Genomic DNA, 20546 nt, shown 5'->3' with positions numbered 1-20546 from the left:
AACCTTGAACAGCCTTTTCAAGTATCTACAAGTCAGGAGAAGAGAACTGCACTGAAAAATTCTTCACTGCATGGAGGAAAGCTCTACAAAGTGTTTTTGTTGTTAGTGCAGATCTAATGAACGACTAATACCGCCACAGATACAGTTCTGCCTGCCTGCAGCCAGTTGATACCTGCATGTAAGTACTGTGATTTTGCCTATTAAAATACAAGCAGAAATAAAATCCAAGATGGCAGTATTCCTTCTTTAGAAATAAATGACCTCTCATCTGCAGAACGAAGGACAGGTGCAAAAAAAGGCTGGTTTACTTACACTGCTATAAAGATACACAGAGCTACAGTTCAAGGAATTCGGAGATATGAGAAATTTGAAGGTGTTTCTACTAGCACAGTGCTCTTCCATTTAAAAGGAATCATAATACTTCACTAAATATGTTAAAAATATATTCTTAAGAGATCGTGCCAGCACTGTATTTTAGTTGGTTCAGGATGACAGCAGCAGGGCAGCACTGTCAGCACCAGAACTGAATAAGGAAGGTGGAAATGTTGGAAGAGAGATTTACGTAAAGTGAGGTGGAAAGAAAAGTAAATCATGAAACTAAAGATGGGAGCCCAAAATACTGGCAAAAATTCAGACTAAGTGTGGGCTGAATTAAGGAAAGATGAACAAAAAAGATGGGGAGTGTTGTTGCTCAATATAGGAAACTTGGTGCCAGAACACTGCGATGATGTTTGGAGATGCATTAGGTCTCAGAAGGTGTGGCTGTGCTGTAAGAGGCTAGATGTTTAATTGTGGTTGTCCTGAATTCAATTGGCAAGTTGTACAGGACTTTGCTCTAGGTATTATATACAAGACAGATACAAAGTCTTTATGGACCAGACAGAGTCTGCCATACATTTTTATGTGCCTGATGTTGGGATTTTAATATCGAATTCTGATTTAAGCACTCAAACCAGTTACAATGAAGAAATAAAAAAACTACCCACAACATATCTTTTTCTTTGACCCGGCCTAAATGCACAGTAAGTCACATCATCGTGCATGTTTTGTTTTACCACAACACACTTAGCAGAAAAACAGAAATACTCGATAAATTAAGATTATTCCTCGACCCCAAACTCTTACAGGATCAGCTAAGAAATCCATTGAGGGAAGGAAAACAGAACCAGGCAGAATCTCTCTTATCAGAAGAGCCAGAGACCTGAAAACAAAACAAAACAAAAAAAAAAATCAGACAGAAGCATGCTAGAATATGTAATTTTCCAAGTGAAGTTTTCAATGCCATTATATTTTACAGGAAAATATTTTATTTAATAGTGTCTTAAGCATGCTAGAATATTTTTTTAAATACTAATCAAGAAAACTTGTAGGCAGAGAGATAAAGAGGAGGGATGATGAAGATTACTTCGGAGTTCATCCTCCCACTCCCCAAAATTACCATACTATGTTGTATGCAGATAGTTTAAAGTATACAATTCTACGTAATTTCTATACCTGCACTCTGTTGACTTTGGGGGCAAAATATAAGGAAATAGAAGTTCAGTAAGTTTTCTTAAGTACTGAAGTTCATCTCTTCGGCTTCTCAAAGCAACATGGAGCTCTGGTCCATATTCTTCCAAAGCAGCTTGCTGTAAAAATTCAGCATTTTTTACTGCAAGTAAAAAAAAGTATCATAAATTATTTCAGCTTTCTGCTATTGTGAAATAAGAAGCAATTGCTTTTCATTTGGGTTGAAGAGTAAATACTTCTAGTACATGTACAACTGCCAAAGGGATATAATGTTGAAACTTTACAAATGAATATTGGCTAAGACTTTGAAGCCAGGCTATGCAAAAAGAAATCCTCACATTGAAATCAGAGTTTCTTCGCCAAGCAATTGCAATTTGTATGGTTTCCAGAATGTTTTTTTTCATTTATAATTACTGAAGAACTAAACATCTTGATTCTTCTAAAAAAACTGCATTGCCCAAAGTCTGCATCTACTTGCTTTTTTTCCTGACCTCCTCCATGGTTTCCCATTTATTTGGCTTCTATGTATTGACCTGTCTACAACACAGTTTGAAACCAACGTTTTATTCATTCCTGTTATATGTTTCCTGCTTAGAACATTTAGAAACAAAACTGAAGGAACAGATATTTTAAACACAGCATAAATCAAACCCAAATCAGCATGGAGGCCCACAAGGGTGCTGCCTCTTGTGAGCAACTGTATGGAGTTGAAAGAATACCTACTTCATTAGATTAAAAACTACACGTTAATTAGAAGCAACAGTGTTATGTCCCTTCAAATCGCTTCCAAGGCAAGAAGTGAGCTGTACTAAATCAAGCCTAGCAATCCCGTACAGCCTCATGTCGAGAACACCACCAGGAACAGGTCAGGTACCTAATAAACACTCAATATCTGGAAGGCTAAAGCCTGTTTCCAGCATACTGAAGTCAGTACAGAGGCCTGCTAGCTTGTCCTTCATGACCAAGAACCGTATCAGCTGATATGGGGGATGCAGAAATGTGTATTGCCTGATAAATCTGCCTAGCTGGTGTCACTAACAGCAGAGGGGATGAATGGTGTGCTTTCTGGCAAGGGCAGGCATCTATGCAAATAGTCCAGAATTACCAAGAGAAATAAGGTAGGACAGCAGGCAAAAAGGAAATGCCCTCTAAGGCAATCATTTGAAAAGGGATTTAGAAAATAAGCAAATAGAAAAGGCTAGGCTCAGCTAGCAGCCAAAGCAAGGTCTGAAAGCTGCCTCTGGACCCTGTATTACAGCTGCTGGTTTAGCAACACTTACTAGAACGTGCTACTACAAGTCATTTTCATCTGCTACTTCATGTATCTCCCTTCAGGGAACAAGTATTTCCCCTTAAAACACTGAAGAAAATGGCTATCTTTTCAACACTGTACATTTAAAATATAGTTCTCTGCTGCTAAAATAGGTGTTTCCAAGGAAACATGAAATTTGGTATAAAACAGCACTACAAGATAATCTAGTAATCTTTAAATTGTTGTTGAGCCACGAAAGACCCCTAACACGATCATTCTTTGCCTCATTATCCCTCTTGTTCCTTACCCACTACTCACAGGACCAATGGCATACATTTATGGATATCAAGCAGACATTTTGAGGGAATGGAGGAAAGTTCATGACTCCAGTGGAAGTAAACATCGATGCTTAAAAGTTGAGTGAAACCACATTTAGCAGATCCAGCGCTGTGGAACGGATCCAGTGGTAAAGATAAATATTTACCAACAGCAAGTGTTCTGTTTTCCAAATATTTTTTTCAATATGTATTTTAATATCATTTTTTACATTAGTCTTGTGAAGATTTTTTTTATTTAAATATTAATTAAAATACACTACTGCTCAATGTCTCTCCAAGGCTCCCAGACACAAATGTAACTTTTCAACATACTGAACAGCTCCACTGACTGTTGATGTTAGAGCTGGGAGGAATATAATGTCACTCTAAGAGTGACAGTCGCAGTAGAGTGCAGAGACCTGCAAATCCTTTAACCTGTAATTGCTCATCTGGAACACAGAAGGAAAAAACTTTAAGAAGCATCTCTAAATTCTCTTCATTGTTCTGAATAGATAACCTCCCCACCCCCATGTTCCTGTTCACTATACAGAGAAAGAAAGACAGTATTTTCAATGTGGGGAACTGAAAATCAAACCAGAGAGATTGTTTGTACTCTAACTTCTTCCCCATTTGTCTTTGTGACCATCAGAAGAAAAATGCAAAACTTTTTTGTTTGCTTGTTTTAAAGAGAAGACAGGATTAAAAGATTTAGCAAGTATGATAACAAACATACATACAGAAACATTTATACTTGTCCTTTGAAACTGACAATATATTAAGTTTTTACATTACCTTTCTGCCTGGCCTTGGCTATCACTTCGATGTGTTTCATTGCTGCCTTGAGCATTTTCTTTGTTACAACAGTTGGAATATCCACCTAAACAGTAGTTTTAAAATAAAAACAGAATTGTTACAGGTTTTTTTCCAAACAATTATTAGAGACAACTATCAAACATATTATTTTGTTTATATGTCCCCATTCTAACCATAACGTGAACCCTTCAAAAAGAACTCATGCATTTTTAAGGCGAATTTTGGGCAAAGCAGGTATCATGTAGAACTATATGCCATAAACGATACTGTTAACACATTTATCTATCACCTTGCTCCCATTATGATTCTTCAATTGCAATAAGCATAATGCAAATCGATTTCCCAGTCACAATCTATGATATATGAAGCCTAGTTCATAGATCACAGAATATCCTAAGTTGGAAGGGACACACAAGGATCATCAAGTCCAACTCCTGCCTCAACAGAGGGCCAGCCAAGTCAGAGCATGTGACTGAGTGCATCGTCCAAACACTTCTTGAACTCAGTCAAGCTGTATCAAGGATTTATCACAGGTTCTACATGAAGATTTGACCAACTGAAGGCAAGTTAATGATGCTCTCTCTGCGTACTTGTGTGCCTTAATCCTCAGCAATCGTGTCCACAAGGACTAAAAGCAAATCAAACCACTCTTCTCTATGCATATGCAGAACAGATGTCACAGCTCAGAAAAACTGAGTTACTGAGTCAACATGACCATTAGTGGCAGCATGATCACAAGCCTAACAAAAAAGCATGTATGATTCAATCAGGGATAGTAGAGTCCTGCAGTTAGATTTTTCTTGATTACGAAAAGGAGAATTTGCAACCAGATGCAGGAAACCCTTCACTTTCCCTTCAAAAGTCCAATAGCCACAAGAAGAAAAACCTACACTTAAAAAAAAAAAAAAGACAGAGAAAGAGAGAGAGAGAAGTATTTCCATATATGCTTAAAGAGCTTTACTGGCCTGAAAGGCTTGTTACTTCGTTCAACAACCATGCCTCAAAAAAATCCACCTAAGCAGCCTTAAACAGAAAACAAAGGGATTCTTTTCACTGAAGCACTTCATAATTTGAAGTCTTAGTTCACAACTAGAAGATTCTTTGGCAAAAAAATTAAAGATATAATCTAAAAATGAAAAAACAAAAATCTGTTTTGTCTTAATAATGTAATAGTTCCCAAGTTTAAAAATGTTGTCTTTGTTAGCTAGAACTATTGTTTGAGCATTTAATAACAAATCCAAACCAAAGTACAGCTGTTTGGCAAAGGTGTAAGACTATTTTACTTTGCAACTGCTAATGAATTTCTTCATAAATGAAGGTATAAAGACAGTGTATCTGAGCAGAAAGTCTATAAAACGTCCTGTGGTAACTTTTTCCAGCCAACTAGTGAAGCTTTAAACTAGGATTCCTGAAATGTCAACAAGTTGGTATTTTATCTGCAGTGTGCACATGAACTCTGATTTCTGCACACAGCATTTGCATCACAGTGATGCACACACACACAGAAACACTTCTTCAGCAGGAAAAAAGAAGTATGAGCTGGAAATAAAGCATAACATGAGACGCGAGGCTGCCATGGGCAGCTGAGCATGCCAAGCTTCAATTTTGTTCCAAAACACAAAGTTACCCTTTTGCTTGAGATATCTATACCACTTCACACATGGAGACAGAATAAATTCTATTATACTGTAGGATGGATAGAAATAAATCTGAACATTTGTAAAGACAAATACATTTCTGTGATGATCTTATTTTGTAGTTCCTCTGACAGTGCTCAGTACTTGTGCACATCTTTAGAGATTCTGTTGCACGTTTTGTCTACCCAGACGCATAGGATTGAAGATACTGCATTGACTTTGTTATTATTAAAGGCAGATATGGTAAATTAACACTAAGATGCTATAATGAATGTTATAATGCTTAATTAACATTAAGATGCCATAGCTGATCTGAGATAACACGATTGTATCTTACTACATAATCAATAGAGGAGACCTCAATTTTCTGAATCAACAATGGATCCACAAAGAAGCACAACCAACACCTACATGTATCACAACTCCAAATTAAATTCTAAGACCATGCTAGATTATCACTTTGAAAGATTTTCTTTGCTCTCACATGTCCGTATGGCCGCACTACACAGACATTTCATAATCTTCCCCCACATCCACTTTAAAAAGCAACACCCTTGAGTTAAGAGTAAACAAGAAAGTCATCTGGATTTGATATATAACAAGGACAGAATCAGGCTGTTAATCACTCATGACAGAGTATATGTACAACTCGTAGCTCAGGAAATACTGCTGTTACCAGGGAGGGGGGGAAAGACACACATTTATGGTAGCTGCTCCAACAGAGGGGCCAACACTGAGTAACTATGGACACTTGAGTCAGCAGCCCTTCCCACCTACAACAGCCAAAGAGTTAGAAGCAGTTCCTGCAGAATAGGCTTGAAGCACTCTCCCAGGAAAGAGAGCGTATGTGATATTAAACACAGCAAATAAAGTTCAGCCTTTTGTCTTCAGAACGTTCCTTAAAAACTACATAAATATAAAACACATACCTGTTTCAATGCTTTTAGTAAGCTGTTCACTTAATGACAGTCTTCTCTTTATAAACAATGTATGGATCTTGTCTGCATTTAATGAAGCCAAGCAAGCAGAAACTATGAGACAAGGACCACTGCTAATAATTTTTAAATTTCTTTTTCAATAATTCTCAAAAATGCCTCCACTTGGACTAAGCCACTAAAAGATCATTCCAAGGTTTCTATAATGTCTTGCACGGCTATAAAAAATATATCCATTTGCAAGAACCATGGAATTATAGAATGGTTTGGGCTGCAAGGGCTCTTCAAAGACCACCTAGTCAAACAGCCTGCCATGGGGACATCTTTCACTAGACCAGGCTGCTCAAAGCCCCATCCAACCTGGTGTTGAACACTTCCAGTGATGAATTTGCATGGATGGTTCATAAGCAGGAACAGAATAAGCTCCGAACAAAGGCAATGAAGAAACTTAGATGAAAACTGCCTACATTCTCTGTGAGGCTGACTGAAATCATCACGTAAAAAACATGAAATTAAAGAACTTGCTACAGATGCATAGTAGTTATTTCTGACAGAAAAATCAACTTTAAGCCACAGTAAGTTACCCTACCTTGTGAATTCTCCGAACTAACACAGATGCAAAAAACCGCAGCGTGCCCCTCAGCTCATCCACCGAGGATTCATCATCAGTAATGTTTCTGCAGCGTTGCAAAGCACGTCATGGAAGGAAACAGAATAAAATACATTTATTTAATTAAGCCACAACACATCTGGCACTACTAAAAGCTGGAATAAGAACACTGAAGGTTGACAACCGAACTGGCATTAGTTGAAATGAAAGCTACCAAGTGCGGGCAGCAAGCAGTCTGCTGTTGGAGTAAAATACACAGCACTCCCACTGTGCCTGCACACACAACAATGGCAGGAGGAACATATCAGTAAATTGAAATGATTCCTGCTCTAATATACTGTCTGCAATTCTGACAGAGCAAAACCTAACTTAGGTTTCCACATATGTGAACGCTTCCTAGTTCAGTGGCATGAAGTGAAATTGCATCGGTGTCAGCAACACCTTTGGAAGAGGAGTCCTGTGAGCACATACCGCAGTTAACCTAGTCAAAACTGGATTCTCCACACTGAATAGTGTAAGACCTTCTACACTCCAAGATTACAAATCTTTTCTTTCTGCTTTAGCACAAATCGGGCCTTGTTAACCTCTTCTGTTTAAGTTTTATTATAAACCTGGTAGCTTATGTAGCTTTTAATGAAATAGGTACATCCCTTGTAGTTCAGCTCAATCTCTTTCAACAGAAAACTTTCACTGGTATTTTTTCAACAAGTTCAAATACCTAGGTACCATTCAATACCACACTATTCTCTTTTTTAAATATACTATTGGACTTTTTTCTGGTCTAAACAGAAATTGCCATTTCCTAGAAGAGAAAAGAAAGCATAGCACAGGAAACAGAAAATGACATAACTTGTTTCTTCCAAAAGTTGGTCTACTTTTGACATAGCATGAAATGTGAAACCATCAATCACAAAGAAAACAAGAATCTCAACCTATAACTGCTTGACACATAATGGAGATTATCTAACCTGGTTTCTGCTTGGAAACGAAGAAATAAAGAGGAATTTACACAGATTCCCAAATCACTATGGCAAAATAGCATCTAAACGTTTTATCTGGCTTGCTGGTTTCCATCTGCTGCGATGAAATATGTTCGGTGAAAAACCATGGCAAAAATACTTACATTTAATTCAGGAAGAAAATACCTAACTCCATATCTTTCTTTGAAAATTTAACATAAATGGGAAAAACACTACATCTTAGAGGGAAAAACTGCAACTAAGCTGAGTGAAAAGAGACCAGGGTAATGGCATTCCATAAAATGCAAGAGAAGTAATAAAAATCTACTAGCATTTAGGCATACATGGACATTTGAATATGACTGGAGATAAAACTATATTATAATAGCTGAGTAATAACACAACAGAGAGTTACATCCTGCTTTAGCTAATGACATGTAAAACCCATCACAGTTTTGGGTAACAAATGAGTTTGCCTGTGTAGTAAATGTACGTTTTATTTGCATTTAAAAAAAAAATTAAAAGCACATTAAAAACAGTAACAATATATTTGAAAAATAACATGCCAGTAACATCACTTTACGTTACTCAGCATCCAGTTTTTAAAAGCAATGTTAGCCTGGGTTATACAGCACTCAAGCACATGTTTAAAATGAACTGCTAGGGACAGACTCTGCTGACCTGACGGTCAAAGTAGGCAACTACTTGCATGGAAAAGCACCTCAAAGAAAGCAGCCTGGCATGAGGAATACAACCATCCTCCAGCAGCTAATCATAAGCAGATAAGAATACTGCAGGGGAAGGCTCAGTTTGTTTTCAGATCAGCAGCTGACATTTTGGAAACAATACGGTTAGCAAATACCCACAATGTCGATGGAAGCCAAAGGATCAGCAAACACAGTGAATGGCTGTATTACTAGCATCTCACAGGCGACAAAGTGCCTGAGGTAATATGGACCACGAAGTCCAAATTATTGACACCTGGATAACCAGCATCTTGGCTACTTCTGCTTGGACATCACTTCATGCCACGTACTTGCACAGTGCACCCTAGGTTTGCAGAGACATTCTTGCAATCACCAGCAGAACGAAGGCTGGTGGAAAAAACCCCATCAAGAACCGGTAAAATCTCAAACGTCTAGTGACACCACGTGAAGGCCAAGTAACTTGCTTGGAAACATTTTTAAAACTGGCTGCACTTTCCCAGAATTTGAGGAAAAACTTAAACACACAACTGTCAATTTAACAGAGGGATCTGCTAAAAGAGAAAGGCTCCGTCTGTTAATTGTAAACAGTTCCTGAGTCCAATGCCTCAAAAGAGATACACCCAAGTGCTGTTGCATGTGAAGTCTTAGGGGATCTACTGATAAATGAAAACCATGTACAAATACCAAAGTGATTTCTCCCACCACCACGTGGCAATTATTCTTGCAAAAATCAGCCAACTCTTAACAAAGAGATGAAGAAAAAAGCTGCAAGCTGATAAAACTGTAAAGCTATGGTTTGTAGCTCAACAACAATCCTGATTTTTTTCTTGCATTACTAGCATTTGAAATAGGAGAGAGATCCATATGTGAAAACACTTGCTTCAGTCACTAAAGAAAAATGTCTTCATACTATGTATCACAAAAACATGGTCATTACTGGAATCTAATCTAACCTGAGAGAACTGGAGTTGAAGTAGCATCAATGACCAATAAAATTCACTAAGTAAAACGTGACTCATTCAAACTTTAAATTCTCCTATTTAAAAAGAGGTTAATATAAGCAAGATATTATATAGTTTTACTGCTTAGCATACAGCATAAGCAGTAGATGCAGAACAGTGTTTTGTAGCTCTGCAAATTTAGATTGCTTACAACTATGCTCTATTCTTCTCATAGACTTGAAAAAAACCCCAGCCCCTTAACACACAAATATTTAAATATAACCAGTATAAATACTTTGAAAAATACCAAACAAAAAGTGTACACAGGAATAGCTATCTATTTCAGTAGAGTTCACTAAATTAAGTATTAAACTTTATTCCCTTAAACTGATCCAAATGTTTTGCCTCTAAAGGCAAAACATCCAAGATGCCTGTCTCTAAATTTTAACCCACTAATAAAATATTACAAATTCTTACACAGTTCATTAACAAAACAAACATAAAACACACTGTTTCTGGCACTTTATTCCCTGAGCAATAAAATCAGCATTTTATCTTGTGGCATAGATTTCTGGTAAGTGTTACACTGCCCAGACTTCAGAGTGAGATATGTTATTCTACCTCTCTACTGTCCAGAGAACACAAGGTGCTGTAAGGCAGCATCAGCTAGCTGGGCACAAAAAATAAAAACAATAATAATTAAAAAATAATAGCTTCTGCTCAAGTACTGTTCACTTGAAAGGGGAGCAGCTACTGTAAGAAATTATGCCCAGACTTTTCTATGAGGGAAAGCAGTTAAGTGTTTTATCACGTTACTCTAGAAAGTCTGAATTGCCTGCTGGTGGTTATCCACGCTGCTAAATAAGGATAGCTTGAATAAGAGGCTTTTGATTTGGCTCTGGTAAGAATTATCCACAGGTCAGTGAGGTTTGTTAGCTCAGAAAAAAACATTTCATGAATGCATGAGTCCCTTCTCCAGGCTGAGCTGAGCTATACAGTGTAGGTACACCAAAGTGGGGAAAGTCAGAGCTAAAACGCTCGACATGACAGAGCTGAAACAGCCACACACGCACTTCGGCCCCCCCCATGACTGTTACTGGAACGCAGGAAAGCCCAAAATCGCCTGAATGTCTAGGGGGAATGACACCAGACCTGACATTACAACTGTTAAGCTGAAAGCAGTAAGCCTTTCAGTACCACTGCACCACGGCTCACTGAACTCGGGTTCACGGAGAGCTCCAAGGTCTGATCAGCACTGCGCCAGCTTACGGAGCTGGTTCAAAATCCAGAGGTGCAGGAACATCTACACAACTCACTGAGGGCAAGATATAGCAGAATCTAGGCTGGCTGGCTCCATACCAAGTCTATTTCACACTGCACTTCTAACTATGCATATTATTATCCCCCCCATACAACACATTCCAGATTTCCACCGTCTTGGCTGTCAGGGATGTAATTAACATGTGGAATCCAAGTTTTCTTGTCAGTCCAGAACAAAGACACTGAAGATACCTTCCACCAGCCAAAAAAACCCTATCTAATTTCAACTAATGAAATACAGAAGATGTTTCTCTTACATTTGTTACTCCATCAAACAGCCCAATGGAACACGCTCGTGTTTTCTCAGTCTGGAAGTTAAAACCCTTGAGCTTTTCAACTTGACCGTTCCCAAATACACGGTGCTACAGCTCCCTCTGCTGTTCGCACACGCAAGTTAGTTACAGACTTCAGTGTATTCATCACACAAAGATGTGAGACTTCCAGGTATCGGTCACAATTAAAAACTATCAGGTAAAGAAGTCTTCCAGGACGACTTTAGATCCCAGAGAGACAAACAAAAAACAGTGTCGAATTAAAGGAGGGAGGGGGGAAAAAAAAGGGGTTTACCACAAACCAGAGCATTCCCTTCCAATGAAAATGTCAAATTCAGAATTAAGGCAAGATATTGTCTTAACACTAATGCCAGCATGACTGACTAAAAATATTTTTAGTATCTTCTTAAAAAGTACTCTGAAGCACTAACTACTTTATAAAGGTATGAAGAAAAAAACAGGAAAAAAAGGAATTAGCCAGTCTTTTCTTTATATGCTATTTTCAAGTTACAATACTACTCTGTTCAACTCAGCATAACCACTGATAGCCTTAAACCTGAGCAAATAACCAGATATTCTGAAAAAAGGTGGACACAACATATTCAAAATACCTTTTCTATGTTAACCAAGAGTGGAGTTTTTGTTTTTAAAAAAATCTAAAAATATTTATAAATCAATATGGGAGATCAGTATGTTTCTAACCTGGAAATGTTTGAATTGAGCTATTTGTACTTCCAAGTAGGAGCTTTTAGAAATTTAACGTACAAAAAAAGAATAATCTGAAAGAATAATCTTGAAATTCTTTAATGAAAAAGAATAGTCTGAATTTTATTATTCGATCAAAAAATAATTTGTATTGAATAATACAAATTTCAGAACCACTATGCTGCTATGAGAATAAAACAATGAAACTGCAGCACTTAAAAGTATGCCTCATATTTTACTAAAGAAACAGGAGTGTTTATTTTCAGGTGACTATTTCTTAAACCATTTGACAAATATTCATGATAATCCAAGTAGTAACTTTCAGGTAAAGTCCGTACCTGTACCATGGATAAATAAAGTTTTCCAGCACCAACTCAAGCACCTGTGCAGAACAAAGATAACCACATTACAAAATAGTTGACATAAAACCTTGTTAGAAGAGTTAAAAACACAAACACCTTCCAAAACTCATAGAATATAATTCATACATCACTGTTTAACATACAAATGTGCCCCCTGTGATCCTACTGCAAGATCAATCATTCTGCATAATAATCAGACAGCAACAAAGCAATGGTTTCACAGAATCCCAGAACAGCAGGGGTTGGAAGGGACCTCTGGAGATCATCCAGTCCAACCCCCCTGCTAAAGCACGATCACACAGAGCAGGCTGCAGAGATTTGTATCCAGGTGGGTTCTGAGTATCTCCAGAGCTGAGACTCCACAGCCTCTCTGGGCAGCCTGTGCCAGTGCTCCGTCACCATCAGAGTGAAGTTTTTCTCATGTTCTGACAGAACTTCATGTGTTCCAGTTTGTGCCTGTTGGTCCTTGTCGTGTCACTGGGCACCACTGAGAAGAGCCTGGTCCCATCCTCTTGACATCCACCCTTCAAATATTTATGAGACCTGATATTTGATGAAGGGGATCTGATCAATGTGAAACAGCTGCCACTGGTATTATTGACACCACGAAGCACAGTGCTGTGGCCACTCTGTTAGACAAACACTATGAAAAAATGTCATCTTATCTCAAACAGCACTTCCTGAATTTTTCAGATCAGTCCCATTCTTTTCTGATGTAGTGTGAAGTGTCCCACAGGCACAGCTACCTATGCCACATTCACATCTCTATCCTCCAGCTCTCCCCCACCCTCAGAGTGGGACAGTCAATCCTGTACGTTCACCCCTCACAAAGAAAGCAAAGGAAGAATCCTACAAAACAATTCCTAGGAAAGCCATTCTCCTTTCTCCACATCTTGCACCACAGCTTTCCAGGTCTGCCTTACAGTCCAGCCATCTCCTGAAGTCCCAGCCAGAGCACTTCCCAATGTCCTTATCCTACATGCCTCCTCACAGCCTTCTCCCTCCTGTTTCCTAGCCTCCACATACCCAACCTTCATGGATCTCCATGTGAAAATCTTTTCCACCCTTTCAATCAAACCTGTTCCACAAAAATAAAGCTTGTGGTTGCCTTTTCTATACCAGAAAGGTGTTAATTAACTATTGCAGTCCTTGCACCCTACTAGTGAAAAGAAAACTTGGGCAGGGGGTATGTCAGACATTGCCAAGGAAAAATCAAACCAAAACAAACCCAACCACACACACAAACAAAAAAAACCCCATGAGTAAGGAGAAGGAAGTATGACATTTTATTGAGTTTTCTCTTCCTTCACTATAATTAAGATATACTCCACACTACCTTCTCCTGGGGCAACCTATCCCTTCATCTGAATTGCTGCTTCAGGGACCAGTTTGTACCCAGCAGCATCTATGCTGACCAACGAAGTAAGAACAGCGTGTTGCTCTGTGAGGCTGCTGTGCCATACTCTACAGGAGGAAAGGTTTTGCAGAAGCAGCCACTCTGTTCAAAGAAAACTGTAAAATGTGTTTGAAGGGAAAGCTGAATGGAACAGCTGATGTACAAGTGTCATTTATGAGCCTCGTATTGCTCTTCTTATGAGATGAGCTGCTGCACTCATTCACGCTGTATGCAGTGCAAGAATTCAAGAGTTGCTAAATTTATACTGTCTTTAGGGCACTATATGCCTCTGCTCTGCTCACAACTATAAAAGCACCCTCAGTAAAATGCACACCGCAGCCTTTTTAATTCTTCTCAATTCTTCAGACTTGAGTGGCTGATGAATGCTCTTTTTCTGTCCTCATGACTAAGAATATCGCCCACTCAAAGTTGGTAAGATACTCTTATCTTCTCCAGTTGTTCCATTCCAGTGATTTTCCTCCCTTCGTTTTTTTAAGGGTAAAGGAGAAATTTTTTTCCTTCACCCCCTCTCTGAAGGGATGCTGCTCTCCAGTTTGGGGTACCTTTAGATGTCTGAGAAGTGGGCCATACAAAGTTATTAAAGTCTTTCCTCCTACCCCTATGTGCCATAGCAGTAATACATCTTAAAACTGTTATATGACCAAGGAGTAACAGGGAACTGACTGCCAGTTCGAGGCATACAGTCCATATGGATTTCCCCATGAATCCTATGAGCCTTACAGAGTGTATCACAGTGTGATTCTGTGAGTCAGAAAACAGTTTGTCACATCATCCACTGCACTTGCGTAACGCAGTAAGGAAGCAGGACGTGTGTACCCACCTCTATTCTAGCCACACCAACAATATTACTCGAACTTAATTGCTCACACTACGTACACGTGGCAACAGAGTAGGTAGGACATCCCACAGAATGACAGCTAATGATAAGCAGTTTCCTTGTCTTATCCTCCAATTTTGAATACAAATGATGAGTCACTTCATTTAAAGTCTACCTATTTTCCAAGCATTTTGCAAGATGACTGGTCTGACTACGCGTGAGCAGTACTGAACTGGAAGGAGACCACCAGTGCAAAGCCGAATGCAGCAGGTAGCAACATAAGCAACAGCTGAAGAAAAACCCAAGAGAAGTTTTCCAGCACATACTACAACAGTGCAATCTGCTGCCAAGACAAGGTTTCTGCAGACTGCCACAGGACAGACCCCAGTTGGCAGGAGAAAGAACTGTAAAGCTAGCGAGAAGGGATTCAGCAGCAGGTCACTGGGAAGGATCAAGGATTTGATGAGTAAACCACAAAGGCAATTTTAAAAGCCTTAAAAGACAGCACAGCTAGGTAGCTGAGACCACTTCCTGAGGGTAGAACAAGAGATTCCCAGTAAGAAATCATGCAGGCCACTGTACTGCTTGCAAGAGTCAGGGACTGGCAAAGAGCACGTTCAGACAGTAACTGATAGACCTTTTCATGCATTTGCCCATTCCTTACTTTTAAAGAAGAAAAAAGAAAGAGACATCAGCAGACAGCATGTTGATCCACTAAGGCATTTCTTTCATGATGCCTTTCAAGAGCAGCTGAGCAGCTTTTCACAGATTTGACTTGCAAAATGAGACCATAGGTAAGAAGCTGAGTTCATTAACTGAATAATAGAAATAAATTCTCCTTTATACAACCTGTAGCACCTGAAATTATATACAGTATAAAACCAACCAACAGACAGGACATCCTAATTAAAAAAGAAAGAAAATATTGGGGAAACCAACATAAACCATAATGGATTAGAAACTGGAAGTAAAATCCCACTTAGGTCACAGAACTATCTTTGTGTGCAGGACACAGCCCAAACTATCAAATATTGATAGATGCATGGCTGAGACAGTTTAAAGTTCAACTATAATAATAAACATAGGTGAAGGGGGAAGGAAAGTTCAAGCACAGGTTTTTCTCATTGTTCTAAGCCAAGTACAGCAGCAAGATAATCAAAACAAGTCTGAAAAAGATTAAGGATTTGCAAAGTGAGACACATTGCCATCACCATCCATGACAGAAAAACCCACACTTGTGAGAAAAACTTGGATTTCTTCTGATTTGAGTGTGTACTCAATTATTCTGTAAGCACTCAAAAGCACAGGCTTAAAGACGATACAACTGATTCAAATTAGAAACATTTGGAAATGAGAACATGGCCAACATTCTTTAACCTGCAAAGGAAGAACCAGAAAAACTAATCCAGAATAAAAAAAAAAAAAAAAATCCCAGAATTACTCCAAGTATTTGAAGAATCTGCTTTTCAGAAGCAGGCTGCGCTCTGCGCTCCTTTAGAATCTCATTAATCTTAATTCAGCTCTCACTGTATCAGCTTCCCTGCAATCTACAACTATCCCACAGAAGAACATAAGAGCAGTCTCTCATTCCAACCCGAAGCAGGCTATCCAATTCCAGGCATGCATGACGTGCTGCATCTGCAGAGCGGATGATCAAGAGGAACACGGTGCGGACCAAACCCCTGCTACCCTTTTAACCAGTACACAAGAGCTGTACTGGGGAGCAATGCAATGAGATTTCTCATTCCAAATACTATTGTAGGCAGGTGGAAGTGGGGGGTCAAGCAAAAGGCTTGTTTGGGTCCTTCAGAGATGATGCCTGTGTCCCGGGAAGGCGCAGAACTTGGGTCTGACGCTTCCCTCTAGTTCAGCACACAAAGGGGGGGTGGGGAAAAAAAGGAATGAGAAACATGACATGGATATACAAAAGCCACATCTGCACTGCTAAATAAAGCAGAGCCAGGGACATGCCAGCCTGGTAAAACAAAAGGAAAAAAAAAAGAAAGAGTAATCAAACTGAAAAAGCCCACACCACTGTGGTAAAAGCAGAGCCACAGCAACAGGGCTCAAATGTAAAATGCCAACCCATAGCAACACATTTTCAAGTCAGTCCTGGGAGATAACTGTGGAACCTACTCCCATCTTTTATGAACAACATACCACAAAGAACTTTTTTAGCATGTTGTAAGCTAAATGGGAAAGTTTCCAGTTGTTTAGCATCTACCACATCCTTTTGGACACTGCCACAGGGTATTTGCTTCCTCAAATTCTAAAAATATTATATTGATAAAAGCATTTATTTTACATTCTATTATTATAAAAAATGTTAAAAAAATAACCCAAAATACATTATATTCAGCAATATAGTTATTACAATATACTTGAGCCTAAACTTACCTAAAAACCCCATAGATTAAGTAATTTTAAAACAACAAATGTTTGTTTCTGAAATTGTGGAGGAAACTACTACATTAAACTAAAGGAAGTCAACAAGTTGTTATCTGTGGGGGGGGGGGTTTAAAAACATTCCTCAGCTGTCCATCCCTCTCTTCACTTATGCTTTTCATTCTTTTGGCAGCCTTGCTGCAGGCTGTGCCCAGGACAGCATTGTGCACAGCTGAACTCCTGTGGTAGCTCATACCATAAATGCATGCAGCTTTGGCTTCATGCACCACACTGTTAATTATGAGACTGGCATGAAGAATCTTCTCGCTGCAGATATGCCAATTGTTCAACCACCTATCTCAGAATTCCAAAGCTGGAATTCTAAATAAATAGAGATTAAGCTACAGGTGGGTTTACATGGTTTCCTAACTTTAAAACGGTACAAAAGACCCAAAAAAAGGCACAACCAAACAAGGAAAAATTGCTCTTTGGATAGCTCTTTTTAAAGAGAAAAGAAACCAAAACAAAATTCCTGGTTTACAGTCAAATTAAAAAAAGTATCTATGCTATTATTCTCCACTGATTCCTTTTCAGACAGATTTTGTTACAGCTTTGTCTGATTTTAAACAGCTACCATAACATTATCATCTTCATTGCAGAAATGATGTAGTTGGACCAAATCACAGAATGGTTTGGGCTGGAAGGGACCTCAAACATCACCTAGTTCCAACACCCTGCATAGACCAGGCTGCCCAAAGCCTTGAACACCGCCAGGGAGGGGGCAGCCACAGCTGCTCTGGGCAGCCTGTGCCAGGGCCTCACCACCCCCACCATGGGGAACAATTTCTTCTTTACATCTGATCTAAATCTACCCTCTTTTAGTTTAAAGCTGCGACCCCATATCTTATCCCTACGTGCCCCTGTGAGCATCCCCTCTCCAGCTTTCCTGTAGGCCCCTTCAGGTACTGGAAGGCTGCAGTAAGGTCTCCACAGAACCTTCTCCTCTTTGGGCTGAACAGCCCAACTCTCCCAGTCTGTCCTCATAGGAGAGGTGCTCCAGCCCTCTGATCGTCTTCCTAGCCCTCCTCTGGACTTGCTCTAACCATTCCATGTCTTTCTTGTACTGGGCACCCCAGAGCTGGACACAGCACTCCAGGTAGGTTCTCACCATAGCAGAGGGGAACAATCACCTCCCTTGACCTGCTGGTCACGCTTATTTTGATGCAGCCCAGAATACAGTGGTTCACACAGGGCCCATCTCTCCAGCCTGTCGAGGTTCCCCTGGATAGGATCCCTTCCCTCCTGCATGTCAAACGCACCACTTGGCTGTCACTGGCACGCTTGCAGAGGGTGCACTCAATTTTTTAAAATTCCACTTCAACAAACTAAGCAGGCTGCAACCCTTAACTTTTTGAGAATGGCACATGGCCAGTTATACCTGTTCTTCCCTATATCCTTCCCAATTTACACAGATAATTCTATGTTCTAGGCACGCTACTACAGGAACAGTCACACTATTAACAAGTAGGCTGTCTCACCTCTTTGCTCCCAGCATATATTCTTTTGATTTGACTTGTACAGGAACAAGTTGACATACATGGGCAGCAAGTACATCTGAACCATCTACTGAACCAGAAGTAACAGAGCCTAAGAGCTATGTAATAAAAATTCACTGAACTCCAATGCACTAAAGAAACAAAGCAGCAATTACCTCTGAGAGTGATGCATCAACCTTGGAAGGCACCTTCAGATCCAGCCACGGCTGATAGTTTTCCAGCAGCAAAGTAGGTCTGTAGGAGAGGATGTAAAAGTAAATGTAACAGTATTTTATTGAAAGTTCCCTGCTACTGCATGCCAAACATAAGAAATACTAAGCTGACCCGTGCCACAAATTTAGTTTACCTGTGCCTCTTGCATTTGACCTTGCCACATACAGCACAACTGTGACCATGGGGAAAGAGCTCCGGCAATTCTAACTGCTAAGAGAACAAGACATTTGGACAAGTTTACATTCTTCAAAATAATGACTCTCTTCATATATTGACACATTTGCAAATTTCCTTTTAGAGTACAGGGTTACAGGGAACTGAACAGCACAAAGACAAAGCTGTTCTCCCAGCAGGGAAACAAGATAACAAGGCATGGTATGAGAAACTGAAGCAACCAGAGAAATTGCTTCCACTCAAACAAAGTCTGAGGAGATAGATACCCTTTCACATCTCCAGTCATCTCTCCACACATCAGCTGGTCTAATAACAGAGCAGCTGTTTCCTCTACAAAACTTGCTTTACAAACTATTATAGTTGTAGTGGGTTTTGTTCTAAGAAGTTCTACATTAAACCATTTTCAGTGAGAAAACAGCAGCTTCCTTTGGGATTTTTTTCTCCAAATTGCAGTACCACCTCAAGGAGTTTGACTGCAGTCAGCAAAGATGGCTTAGCACTGGCTTGACAAACAAAGACCATCTTCAGAAAAGAAAAAAGGCTCAATAAAGGACACTACAAGTATGCTATTTCTCAACTACTTGCTACTCAGATGCTGAAAACGAGCAATAAGCAGAGCAGACAACAACATCCACAAACCCTCCCAACAAGGGGCATTACAGCCAGGCACAGGTTCGATGCATGACAAACCCAAAGCCTCACCCTCTGTGTATCTGTAACCAATCGCCAGGTGTGGGCTGTACAGACACGCAACATCCCTGAAGGGAGCTACAATTACAGGACAATCCCTACCCCGTATAAACTCTTATTGATTTCAGAGCGAGCACAGCCTCGACAGGCTTATTTACCTTGGGTTTGTATTTTATTGTAAAGAGAACGTTGGGCAAGAGGGAATCGGGTCCCAGCGAACAGTAGAAGGTGACAACACCGGCCACAAACGACCAGAAGACCATTAAAACGCGAAGGTACCTTAGAAGTAAACAGGAAGGAAACATCACTGACTGGCAAGGTAGCGGTGCCACAGCGGGCGGGGCCGGGAGGGCTGAGGCGGGGGGGGGCCCGGCCCGGCCCAGCACCCCCCCCCCCAGCCTCATCCCTCCCGGCCCGGCCCAGCCCCCCGCAACAGCCCTCCCGGCCGGGCCCGGTTACCGGTTGAGGAGGAGGGTAGCAGCGCCCAGCCCCAGGAGGAGGCAGCAGAAGAGCGGGTACTGCCGGCAGGTCTCCCGCAGCGCCTCGGCGCCCCTCGCCCGCTGCCGCAGCCACTGCCCGGCCGCCCGCAGCCAGCCCATGGCCCCCGCTGCCCCGCGCGGGGCCGGCACGGCAGCCGCGGCAGGGGGGACGCCGGGCCCAGCCGCTTCCGGTCCCGCAGCCACGTGACGGCGGCCACGTGACGCCGGCCGCGGGGTAGAAGGGAGGAGGGGAAGCGGGGCAGGGCTGGCAGCCGCCGCCATGTTGTTGGAGGTGGGGGGGCTGCAGCCCGACGTGGCTGCGGTGGGAGGTGGGTGAGGCGCTCCTGGCCCTGCGGAACGACGGCGCGGTGCGGCTAGCGGGCCGGGCGCTCCCGCCCTTCCTTCCTTCCCTCCCTGCCCCGGCGCCGCAGCGGGGGGGTGGCGGGCATCGCGCTCCCCCCGCATCGGCAGCGCTG

At 40.8% G+C, this 20546-nt stretch overlaps 1 protein-coding gene across 1 annotated transcript in view; it reads right to left on the bottom strand.

The window, feature by feature from the left end:
* The window catches only part of SNX14 (sorting nexin 14), a 52581-nt gene extending 32331 nt beyond the window's left edge, over positions 1-20250 (bottom strand). The window contains exons 1-9 of the mRNA XM_084261213.1: positions 20051-20250; positions 19750-19870; positions 18861-18937; positions 18670-18748; positions 12316-12359; positions 7053-7140; positions 3871-3955; positions 1495-1651; positions 1126-1201 (exon numbers count right to left, since the gene is read on the bottom strand). Of these exons, the coding sequence (XP_084117339.1) occupies positions 1126-1201; positions 1495-1651; positions 3871-3955; positions 7053-7140; positions 12316-12359; positions 18670-18748; positions 18861-18937; positions 19750-19870; positions 20051-20190 (867 nt within the window). The 5' untranslated portion in view covers positions 20191-20250. The remainder of the gene's footprint in view (positions 1-1125; positions 1202-1494; positions 1652-3870; positions 3956-7052; positions 7141-12315; positions 12360-18669; positions 18749-18860; positions 18938-19749; positions 19871-20050) is intronic.
* Between the last annotated feature and the right edge of the window lie 296 nt (positions 20251-20546).

The sequence above is a fragment of the Gallinula chloropus genome, assembly GCF_964237585.1.
Source record: "Gallinula chloropus genome assembly, chromosome: 3".
Taxonomy (NCBI): Eukaryota; Metazoa; Chordata; class Aves; order Gruiformes; family Rallidae; genus Gallinula; species Gallinula chloropus.
Note: the sequence above shows the minus strand (reverse complement) of the source record. Positions and strands in the feature narration are given on the sequence as shown.